This window comes from Pavona decussata, unplaced genomic scaffold, assembly GCF_977016875.1.
Source record: "Pavona decussata unplaced genomic scaffold, jaPavDecu1.1 SCAFFOLD_195, whole genome shotgun sequence".
NCBI lineage: Eukaryota > Metazoa > Cnidaria > Anthozoa > Scleractinia > Agariciidae > Pavona > Pavona decussata.
This window is the reverse complement of record NW_028145604.1, coordinates 1,506,066-1,518,501: the sequence shown is the minus strand read 5'-3', so window position 1 is coordinate 1,518,501 and position 12,436 is coordinate 1,506,066. Positions and strand designations below refer to the sequence as shown.

General features: G+C 40.1%; 1 protein-coding gene across 2 annotated transcripts; it reads right to left on the bottom strand.

The window, feature by feature from the left end:
• Nucleotides 1–147: 147 nt before the first annotated feature.
• On the bottom strand, nt 148–11,007 carry LOC146461656 (uncharacterized). Of its 2 annotated transcripts, none has more exons than XM_085086590.1 (6): nt 10,249–11,007; nt 6,260–6,343; nt 5,390–5,493; nt 4,455–4,553; nt 2,125–2,384; nt 148–1,769 (listed from the first exon to the last, which is right to left on the bottom strand). In XM_085086590.1, the coding sequence occupies exons 1-6, from the start codon at nt 10,273–10,275 to the stop codon at nt 1,018–1,020; spliced, it is 1,326 nt and encodes a 441-aa protein (XP_084942716.1). In that variant the 5' UTR covers nt 10,276–11,007; the 3' UTR covers nt 148–1,017. The 2 variants fall into 2 exon arrangements, with proteins under 2 accessions (XP_084942716.1, XP_084942717.1); XM_085086591.1 differs by lacking the exon at nt 10,249–11,007 and adding an exon at nt 6,416–6,542.
• Nucleotides 11,008–12,436: the final 1,429 nt, after the last annotated feature.

Genomic DNA, 12,436 nt, shown 5'->3' with positions numbered 1-12,436 from the left:
AAATTCATTGAAAAAAAACCCTCGATACCCCGAAAAACACTTGATCACTACCAATAAATTAGCCTCCGAGAGCAGAGGCCTTTTGCAGCCACAAGACCGTCTGCTCTCGCAAGCTACCAACTGGGGAATTAACAAAGCCAACTCAAGTTTCATCACCCTTTAAATTTATTTATTCCTTTAAATTCATTCAGGCACCGAGAATGGAAGCTTGGTTACATCAACGTATCAAGCAATATATTAAGATAATTAAAAAGACTGACAGATTTTAAATTAACATTCATGATATTTTTCAGAAATCGATAAATCTCCGTAGACCACTAATGCGCTATCTGATTCCACGTGCACACGAAGATAAAATATTGACTTCTTTGTTCCTTAATCTTAATTTGCTTAACCTGCGAGCTTTAGAAGTACACTCTAACAATTACATTCTTTTTTCCCAACGTTTTTGACCATGTTTCAAGATAAAAATTCCTCTCAGTATTGTAATTCCCATGAAAAAGATTTCAATAAACTAAAGGTTGGCAGTCGTTAAAGCTATCAGTCAATTTTTATGTTTTCTGGGAACAGGAAGTGTTGATCCAACAGCAGGTTAATTTACCATACCGAGCAAAACTGATATCTATTCTAAATGTCATGAGTAGTATTTTATGTCATGCAATGTCACGCACGATTGTGTCATTTTTAACCCTCCAAGATTATGTACCCGGAAATGGACAACCTTATCCTCAGGGTCCTTCCGGCGGTGAAATCCGAAAAAACCCCGGGAACGAGGTTCAGAAGGTGATGCAGGCGAAATGGCTTATGTCATTGTGTACAAAACTTGATTCAGTCACACAACATCATTGTCACGCAACACAATCATCTCCACGACATCTGGGAAGAAACAAATACCGCTTCACTTAATCTGGCATTCTGTAGTTCCCTGATCACAACCCCTTGCTCATGGTGTTACCGAATTACTGCGCGATGTGTGAACTTTTTGTCACGGTGTCATGCAATACTTGAACAGATGAGTCACACAACGTTGTTGTATCGCAGCTCTATCATTTCTACAACGTCATAAGTCAAGAAAATTGCTGCTGAATGAAGACTATTGGAAGAGGATGATAAATCATCGCGATCCATCCAATCGAGTCCTCCAATCGATGAATGAACCATAGTAAATTCAGAATCCTTATCATCTTGCTGTTCTCTGCTAACCTCTTCTTCACATTCACTATGGTAACCAATGCTTTTAGAGCCCATACTGTTCGTAGGTTTTGCGGAGCAAGGAACGCTTATAACGTCAAATTCGTTCACGCGAATATCCCTAGGAGAATCACCTGAAGTGTTTTCTTCCTCGTCGCTACTGTCATCATCCTCGTGGAGTTTTTCATTTTGCGAGTTCAGCCATTCTCTTACTCTAACAAAAGGTTCTTCTTTTATTATATCAAAGTCTGACAAATCAAGTTCCGTTTCGTCGTCGCCTTCGTAATGTTTTGAATCATCACTGTTCTTGCCATTGGATTCCTCACCCGCAAGAAAGTTGCTATCCGTAGGGGCGACCGTAAGCTGACCCCCTGGTAATACGGACGCCACATTGTGAGAGAGACTTATTCGTCTGTTAATGGAGATTAATCGATCGTTAGACCATTCGGGACAGCCCGGTACATGAGAGTTCGAAAAAGATTTTCTCCTCGTTTGACAAGTGTAACCAGAGCTCCACCCATTGCCTCCCATCATAGTTGAGGCGTAGGTCTGTTGAGAGGCCACCCAGCTAGACACGTCTGAAAAAGAGAAGCGAAAGAGAGTTACAATCATCACCATGCCCATCATCATCATCATCATCATCATCACACCTCGACGACCATCGTCATCATCATGATCATTATCATCATCATCAATTAGCAGCACCTTCACCACTCCTGTCAACTCCACACTCATCATTATCAACATAGTAATTACGTAGAGAGAGGACCCTGGAAACGAATTTGGCTATGTCGATGATGTAATAGTACTGTGAAGTTACATTAGGGCGCATTTGGGCACATTATATTTTGATCAGTTACAAAAGCCTTCAAAATATAAAAGAAATCTTTGAAGTATTTTCATATTCGGTAGAATGTACAAAATCATGCCTACCATCAAATATTCGCTTCCTTTCTTCTGGGTCGTCAGGTTGCAAGCTACTAGAAAAACCGCTGTCCCCAGTAGAATGGCACGTACATCTCCTGTCCTTGCTCCCACGGTACCGTTCAGCGGCATCTGGTGGAGCGATGATCTCAAGCATATCGCGTTTATCTTGTCCTTTTATGAAGTTCTCCATCTCTTTCAGTGTCAGGTTACTTTGAAGGAACAGATGGAACACTGAGTCCGCGAGAATCGTCGTGATTCTTGTTAGACTGGAAAGAAAAAAATTTGTTTCAATTCCCGCGCGAAAACGCGTCAATCCGTGCCCGGTTGTTTAAAAGCCGGTTAACACTAATCCACAGTTAAAGGTTCTCCAAAGTTTTCATCTCGCACGTTGAAACTGTTTTTAAAAGCTAAGTTATTTTACATCTGAGGTAAAGAAAAGTTCAAGTCAAAACATTAGAAATTAAAAGCTTGTAGAAAAATCATTGTCAATTTCTCGCGCAATCATTGGTTAACTCATGTCGTCAATAAAACTGAGCACAGACGGATAGAGACGGATAAATGTGGCGAGAATTCAACCCCAAAACTAGAATGACAAAACCACTGGAAATACTTGAAGTAAAACAAATGAAGATAAAATTCAGCTCGGGAGCGAAAAAGCAAAAATGTTTATTAAAGTCTGACCAGCAAATCGGTGGAGAGGGGAGGGGGGGGGGTTACTATCAAGACTGCAGAAACTGAAATTACTGGAGATCACCTGAAATTGAAATTATCCTGTCCGATCACTTTTCACGTGCAATTTTAAGTGACTTCGTCGCAGGCGTGAATATCCCGGAGAACAAAGAACAAACCAACTGCGCTTACATCGACAAATTTTGGATTTTTTCCGCTATGGTAAAGAATAGTGTACTCCCTCGCTAACGCTTGCCAGCAATTAATCTTTTCGAAAGTTTTCTGTCGTTTCTGTGAAAAGAAATCGCAGTAATTTTTTGGTGTCGTTTTAATATAAAAGCAGAATGTTTGCGTGACTTTTAAAAAGACGTCGCGGGGCGAGAGAGAAGTAGAAAATCATCGCCCATTCGTTTTAATTCATGCATAAAATGGCATCGCGACGGCTGAAAATCTCGACCTTTCACTCCGCGCTACTTTGAACCTTAACAATTTACTCATTGTTTATATTATCACAACATTGCGTCGCGCCTTTTTAAAATCAGGACCTCAGGGACCATGAACAATGTCTCATGCATAATTAATAAATTGCAGTATTGTTTCCGATCCAAGTGACCTTTAGACTGTTTACACATGCGCTTCCTGTTTGAGATTCACGGAACGAGTTGTACACGTGGAAGATAGGTTCTCGCGCAAAATCGCAGTTTATTGCGTCACAGCACGCAACATAATAGCTCATTCACATCCTAATATGGCTCATACGAAGTCCCAATGATCATCTAGAATCCTTGAATATACCGGTTTCAATATATGCGGCTAAGCCACGTCGTTTCATAAAGAATTGAGCATGGCCCAGTTTAATTCAGATGAGAGTTTTAAAAATAATCGTGGTTTATATCTTAAGGTACTGTACTATCCCTTAATAATACCCTCAAACATTAAACCTAAACTTGTTGACGTGTTGATTATATTTTCCCCGCGTTTAAATGAGTTGGTAAATAACGGATGTTGCTGTCGATGTAATAATTTTCACGCCAAGCTCTCAATGTAAAAAAAATCAAAATTTTCTTTTCACCTATATCTCTGTTAATTCACGAACACAAGTGTCTCTACATGCAGTTACACTAACAGATTTAAGTTTTCTACATCACAATCTATCAATATATTTTTCACAAATCGGAGATTTAGTGTCACTGTAGCAAATATTTCTATCCGACTAAATATACAATGGGTGCTTATTGGGAAACTCGATCTTAATTCTTGTTCCCTTCGCGCAAGTTTCACTGAAGTTTTGCCATTTCAGTATCTGCAGCTCGGCACCTTTTTGCCGTCCTCCCTTTGGAAAAGGATCAGGGTAAATGGGTTGCTTAGGGATGCGGCTCGGGATATGTTTGCGCTACGGAACACTGATGAATGGCGGAAACTTTGAGAACACATTAAAACGGCATTCAGACGGTCCATTACAAGTGCAATTGCTCAGCTATATCTAACTATACAATAAATTGTCGCTTACTTAAAATTTGTAGCAGACAAAATCGCAGGTATCCTCGGCTGTTTTACAATTTATCGTTGTAATTATATCATTAAAGCAATGTATGTGTACTATTAAAATAACATTTTTATCTAAGGTTACCTTCGAATTAATATGAGTTAAAACAACATTTACTCACCCAGCTAGAGCTTCTTGTAGACAATTTCGTCGCTCTTCTATAAATCCCTTGGTAAACCGTCCAAATATTTTGGACTTTGTAGGCAGGGAGGGCAGTTTTCTGCAAAAGTAAAGCGAAACACACGCGTTAGCAAGCACGGAAGCCTCAGAGAAACCTAGATGAAACGGAGGTGGATGGATTCTGATTAACATGCCGTCTTACTTTTCTAACTGCAACAACCTTTTCTCCTACACGTGCAAGCCATAACGTGTCTTAAGCGCGAGCAGCCACAGAAAGCGAGTGAGTCGAGGCACGAGTTGTACTTTTAATACAACTTTAGCAACTGCTCATCCGTGAAAACAAAAGATTAAGTACATATGTAAATTTTGGTGCTGGCACAAAGACAACTAATGTTGCTAGGCAACCAATTGTAGCTGGGCAACCCGTCGAGGCCTTATGTTCAGTTCAAACATGTTTACAATATATAAAAGTTGTTTGATTAAACACGGATCAAAGTTGTTATCTTTATAGAAGCTGGCTATTGATGTTCTTTTCGACTGCAAATTTAGCATAATGACCCTGTCACTGATCTTCATTTCAACTTGGATTAACTAACATGTCTAGTTGGTGTGAATGAAGTATTAGTGAGAAAACAAACAGGAAACTATCCTTTGTTAAACAGCAGAGGAAGAATACAACAATTAACACAAGATAAAAGAATATTTTTTCGCGCAAAGCACTGGAATTTGCTGGTGAGGGGAAATTCTCTTAGACAAGTTGATTATGATTTACTTAAAAACAGGAAGTCCAATTTTGAATTATGCAAGATGATTCAATTTTAGATGACAGCCAAACATTTCTCCGGTATTGATTCTTTTTCAACGTTTTGAAAAATAAGGCTTTTCATTCCAGTGTTGAACTATTTTTAAAACACGTTATATTTCAGTCCCACTCACAGTCCGAGAGAGCTGTGTCTTGACAACTGTTTCCATAACCACACGAACTCAGAGAAACGTCTTCTGACTTGGGATCTCTCTTTTGCAAATATCATGCTGTTTGTCTGTAAAAAAAAAATATATGAAATATCACCAGGTTTCCTATTAAATGAAGCAGCTGGCATCGGATAAACTGTTGTACAGTGTTCAACAATTTAAGAAAAGTTTAGCATCCCATTTACGATGATGTTTCACCTAACCTTTTTTGCTGGAAGGACATTTAGCTTTGTCAAAAAATTTTGGCCAACTTTTGACAATGCTGGCCAACATTGTTATATATTACACTACAAATATTAGATGTGTTAAACAAAAATGTTGGAACGTTTTGCGGGATTTTGAGGGCAGGAAAGAGTGGGATAATAAATTGCTGAATGGCGAGTTCCAGAAGTGTTTTTTTCCCAACAAAGCAGGAAATGTGATAGCCTCCAACGCAGACGTCCTTAGGGGTTCGTCACGCGTTTCCTCCCCTACTAGGGGGGAGGAAACGCGTGATGAACCCCTAAGGACGTCTGCGTTGGAGGCTAGAAATGTGATTGCTGATGAAAAATGCCTAGACCATTCTGGTACGGCTTTTGGACTTTTCCAGAGCTAGAATTTTCGCCTGCACTGAGAACTGAGAAGATTGCTATCATCGATGTTAAATGTGGAAAGAGAATGGGAGAACTAAAGAGTTTGTTTTCGCCGCTTTTTGCCGACTTGCGTCTGTACAAAGAGAGGGAGGGAGGGGAGGAAGGGGGAGGAAGAAAGAGGGAGGGAATGGGTAGGGAGAAGGAGAGGGTGGAAGAAAGGAAAATTAGGAAATACTGAAGATAGAGATTAAACTGAACTCACCAGTACTACTATCTCGTAATCCGAATAAACGGGCCATCCATACATCAGATGGGTACGAGGGTTACGAACATGGATGGAAATAAACTGCAAAATAAATGAATATAGAAAGTAAGGCAAAGACTAACCGTAAAATGTTTAACCATTACACTGGGATACGTACAAGTGCGCTTGCTTTTCTTCGCGAGGTCATGTTAGCCAGGCTCTTTACGATCACCCTTCTCTAGGATCGCTCTCTCTCTCTCTCCGCCCTCTACGCTCTGGGCTCATGTGAGTAATGCAAAACTATTCATGACCCATTAATTTATGTTTCCCTTTTCAATACTATTTTTCAAATCACGCAACCCTGCAATTAGAAGAGTGCTGTTCACGTGTTGCGCCAAAAAAATTCTCTCTGATCACATGGAGCCGGAGATGTCAGAATCACTTCCAGCATATCCTTATTGTATAAGTGTGTCACGATTAAATAAATTCTATATTATAAGTGGTTTCTCCACTGGAAACCACTACTGGCTGGGTCGACTGCCAACTCTTTTCGATCTACGCTATGCCAGATCTAGAATCAACCATCGAGTGAATAGCACTATTAACTTAACCGAGTGGTGTACTTTAAAAAGTTCCTTCTGTTTTCGGTCTCATTCCTCTTCCATTTCTATCTATCCATCATTCCATCAATCCATCATTATTTTCATCTTAGTTACCATTGGTGATCTGCTTTAATATGGGGGTCTTAGACTCTTTTGCATTTCATCCCTTGGCTTCTGTTTTTGTATGCCATAAATTTGTAAATAAAAATTAAAAATAAAAAAATTTCCTTCGCTGTTCGGTTCTCAAGAAATCAACAGAGTCGAACGTGGATAAACTCTATATGTAAATGAGGCTTCATTTCTAAATTATAAAAGCTACGGATTGGTTGTGTTGATTTTGTTTTGATTACGTACTCCTTTAAGGTGCAAGTGAGTTTCCGTAGATGACAAAACTTCTTAGTCTAAAAAGAAAGACAAAAAAAACACCCCGACATTTTTGAAGAGGATATGGTAGATATACGTTTGTGTATTGTCAAATCCTCTTACGACCGGAATCGGTTGATAAGAAAACAATAATGTTGTTGAACATTACGCGAAAGGTTTTGACCAGCGGATTAAGCAATTATTCTAAAATATGCTGTTTATAATCATTCCTTCACGTACGTTGCTTTGGTGAGTAGATAGTTCATCCACTGGACTCGGGTAAGAAACATAAAGAATACTCAGTTTGCTATCGCAATTTTGACTGTGAATCGCTTAAAAAGTGTTAGACTTCCATGGATAACGAGATGCGTTCAAGAAACGAACCTTAAAAATCTCCCATTTTCGCCATTGTCGCCGTTTAAGAAATTTTGCTTACGAACATGGTTGTACAATTTTTCCATCTGAATGTTGCAAGATTTGTCTATTAAATTTGTTGATATTTCGATGTCTTGGTTTTACCCCTACATACTTTACAGAGGAAAGCTAGAAAGAGTCTGCATGAACACAGTCAAAGGTCACTTAGTGACACCGTGTTCAATCCTTTAAACTTTCTTTTTATTTGCACTTTTTTGAGTTCCCCTTGTTCTGGGTTGATTTTGTATTGGACATTAAACAGTGATAGGCAGTGTTTACAATCAGACATCGTTTCTAAGACCAGCGGAAGACCTATTTATTTCTGTTTATGATACATTGACAGGTGACTCCCCGAGGAGTTAGGTCAAATATTCATTATTGAACATTATTTTGCCAGGCTGTCACTTGCGAATTTAAGCTGGGAGCCTTTTATTGCCCTCCACATTTATGGCACGATATTTATCTCTCATTGGGAAAATTTGGGCTGTATGCAATCCAGGATGCAAAGAATGATTTGTTTCACAGGCCAGGATTAAAATATGGAGACTTTTCTCTCGGAGCTAAAATGGTAGGCTCGATTTCCGCCGCTCTCTCGAGTCCGGTCTTTGTCGGGGGAGGAGCGCGGGCTCGTTTCCCGAACAGCGGCTGGAAATCGAGCCTACTAAAATGGATGACTTCGCTATTTAGTCGGGGCACACAGTTAGGCCGATTCAACCTGTCCAAGTCGGAGAGAAAACGGACTAAGCGATAAAAAGTTAAGAATTTCTATTGTCCTTTCGTTGCATATAGGTCAACAGTTACTCTTCTCCCTTTTTTTAGGCTCAAACTCTTTTGGATCGTGATTTGACTGCGAAAAATGCAACCTCAATATATACCGTAAAGGGAAACAGATTGGTTACCTCAAAGTGCGCTCCTTTCTTGACCATTTTTTGGCCGCAATTTGGAGACAGAGAGTAGCTCAACGCATATGAGGGTCCAATTGCTTTCCTAGTACTTTGCAACTGAGCCTGTAATTATATAGCTTACCACGCGAAGTTAAACATGTGACACCTTAGGCACGTGTCCTCTAATTACGTGTTACAGTAGAACCCCGATTTTGCGATCGTCGATCTAACGATATTCCCAATTTAACGATCAACATTCTGTGTCCCGGCAAAAGTTATTCCCGATTTAACGATACGATTTTGCTGTCCCCTTGCCATATCGTAAAATCGAGGCTCACGCGCCCATCACGCCACACTCGACTTAAAACACGCGTCGTAGGTAATAATTCCTCTACAAATGAAAGCTATTGTTGTTGTTGTTGTTGTTGTTGCTGTACCTCCAGTGCGCGTGACTTTAAAACAACAAACATCTGCTAAGCGTGTAATGTACAAATAAACAAAGAAACAACACGACTATCAATTATCCGCAGTACATTGTCCTACATTACTCGACACAAACGCTCATCCTGCGAGCAGAGCCTCCTTATGTCTTTTTCTTTACCGCCAAAATCGAGCAAGCAAAAGAAAGGCTCGGCAGGGTGACAAGCGCTGTGCTTCGCACCACATTCGTCACCATCTTAATGGTGAAAACAAAACCCAAGGAAGGCATCCTTTTATTTCATTCTGAAGAAGTGAAGGAGCTACGTATGCGAGGGAGTCGTTGCGGTATTATTAGTGATTTTGTGACGAAGAGGGAGGTGTTCTTGACGTATGCGTATGATATCAATGCTTGACCTTCGAACGCAAGTGATATCGGCTTCGTTCGTTCGACTTCCGAAAACAAAATCGAAACCACAGCAAACAGGATTGAGAGCAGAACGAGTGTGGTACACGTATTTCCGGTTTATATGAAACTTTCCCTAAAAAATGAAAGCCCAGTTGGCATCCGGTCTTCCTTTGTCGATAAACACCAAAACAGTCTGACCCCGGAAGCTTGCATTGACTTGCGTACAAGAAGGGAAAAATCCCGGACGGAAGAAAGCTACAAATGAAGGACGCAAACTCAATTATTGACTACTAGCCAGGCTGAAGTTGAATTTGTTTCGGTACGGGATCGGGAAGCCTAAACAAAATATAACCTTTGTGTTGGGATAGTTTGAACCCAGTTTCTACAAGAAGAATTTAAAGATTTCAGGAGCGGAAAACAAAGCCGTAATTATTTCGATCCCTGAATATTTTACTCACGCGTCTGTGTGTCCACATGTAAATATATTTGAATAATTTTGTGTCATTAAATTAGAAATACTCGGACCGTGGTTTTAACCCGGAGGCTTTCCTCTAGGAACTAACAACAAGTTAATTGACTCATAAGTTTAAGGGGCAAATGTTGGAACCAACGAGTTAGACGGGATCCCTGGGCTGAGAACCGCGCGTCCGCAATTTCTTCTACGCTCAGCTTTCACTGAATCGCAGACAGCTCAACAAAAAATACAATAGGCTGGCTGATTAAACTTGCTGTCCAAGGCAGAGCGATGAACAAACAGCAATCAATTTTCCTTCTGTTGGACATATATAGGCGAACATCTACTCTGCCATAGACTATGGATTCCAGCTATTGTACGCTAAGAACCGAAAGCGTATGGATCGCGATTTGGCTAAGTAAAATACTAACTTAACATCTACCTTAAACAAAGAGATTGCTTACCTCAAAGTCGGTTCCTTCGTTCGCCATTTTTCGGCAGAACTACGATCGAAGGCAGGCAGCTAGAGTCGCTCAACGGATATATGATGGTGCAACCGATCTTCGCATGCTACAAACGAACGCTTTCTATTCCGGACGCTTGAATCACAAAAACCAGTTTCGATCCTTCTGATGATCACGTTTAACTTGCGTCGCTTATGAGTGGTCAGACGTCGACTGAAAAGCTCTGAACGTCACCAAGCTATGATCGACACCGTCAAGTATCATTTGATTGAAAATCCCTTCGCCTGTTCGGTTGTTTCTTCGGTCATGGATATGTGGAGCTGACAAGGCGGTCACAGAGTCAAGAGACGATTGCAACATACGTATACAACAGATAATGCTTGCTTTATAATATATTCAGACATCTATTGTTATTTGGTGTCACTGGAGACGAGGCGGAACCAGTTAAGTTAGAGTAGAGTTTGCGCAATCCTGGATATGTTGAAAGAAAAGATTTAAAAGGCCAAATACCCCTCTTGGAGACTAATTTCATTTTGAATTATGTTATTATTTAATTATTTCAACCCTTCCAAACCGAGTTTTTTCCTTTTTGAATTTGGCTATTCTAAAGTATAAAATTTAGATTTCAAATTTTCAAATTTTCAATCTTATGTCTGTTATATGGGATCATTATCAGTAGCTGGGCACAGACCCTAATATAAAAAAAACAATTAATAAAACACCCCTTATGTAAATCGTCTCATGCTCACTTATAAATCGCCTATGATCTATAACCCATAGATTTATAAACCTCCGAACATAAGGATTTACAACCCCCGAACGTAAGGAATTTCAACCCCCGAACGTAAGGACTTACAACCCCCGAAAGTAAGCCGATTTATAACCCCTAAACGTAAGGATTTACAACCCTCGAAAGTAAGGACTTATAACCCCAAAACGTAAGGTTTTACAACTCAACGAACGTAAGGATTTACAAACCCCAAACTTAAGAAATCCAACCCCCGAACGTAAGGATTTATAACCCCCCAAACGTAAAGATTTACAACCCCCGAACGTAAGCATTTATAACCCCCAAACGTAAAGATTTACAACCTCCGAACGTAAGGATTTATAACCCCCAAACGTAAGGATGCAACCCCCGAAAATAAGGATTTCTTACCCCCAAACGTAAGGATTACAACCCCCAAACGTAACAAATACAACCCCAAACGTAAGGATACAACCCACGAAAATAAGAATTTATAACCCCCAAACGTAAAGAATACAGCCCCCAAACGTAAGAAAAACAACCCCCAAACGTAAGGATACAACTCCCGAACGTAAGGATTTATAACCCCCAAACGTAAGGAATACAACCCACAACCTTAAGAAATGCAACCCATAAACGTAAGGATTTATAACCACCATTTGTAAGAAATACAACAACCCTTAACTTAAGAAATACAACCCCTAAACGTAAGGATACAACCCCCCAACGTAAGGAATTATAACCCCCAAACGTAAGGATTTATAACCCCCAAAAGTAAGGATTTATAACCCCTAAACGAAAGAAATACAACCCCCAAACGTAAGGATTTATAACCTCTAAACGTAAGGATGCAACCCCCGAACAAAAAGATTTATAACCCCCAAACGTCAGAAATGCAACCTCCAAACGTAAAGATACAACCCCCAAACGTAAGGATTTATAACCCCCAAAAGTAAGGATTTATAACCCCTAAACGAAAGAAATACAACCCCCAAACGTAAGGATTTATAACCTCTAAACGTAAGGATGCAACCCCCGAACAAAAAGATTTATAACCCCCAAACGTCAGAAATGCAACCTCCAAACGTAAGGATACAACCCTCGAACGTAACGATTTATAACCCCCAAACGTATGAAAAACAACCCCCAAACGTGAGGATACAACTCCCGAACGTAAGGGTACAAAACAACCATTTTTTTAAGGATACAACCCCCAAACGTAAGGATACAACCCCCAAACGTACGAGTACAACCCCCAAACGTAAGAATAGAACCCCCAAACGTAGGGATACAACACCCAAACGTAAGAAAAGAATACCCAAACGTAAGGATACAACCCCCGAACGTAAGAATAGAACACCCAAACCTAAGAATAGATCCTCCAAACGAAAGGATACAACCCCCAACCGTAAGAATAGAACCCCAAACGTAAGGATACAA

Bases quoted from the DNA above. Each gene is read 5' to 3' on its own strand.
- LOC146461656 (XM_085086590.1), bottom strand. From the start codon at position 10,275: ATGGCGAACGAAGGAACCGACTTTGAG. The intron at 4,554-5,389 runs GTGAGTGGGACT...TTACTTTTGCAG, and splicing joins AGACACAGCTCTCTCGGACT to AAAACTGCCCTCCCTGCCTA. The intron at 1,770-2,124 runs GTAGGCATGATT...TCTCTTTTTCAG, and splicing joins AAGGAAGCGAATATTTGATG to ACGTGTCTAGCTGGGTGGCC.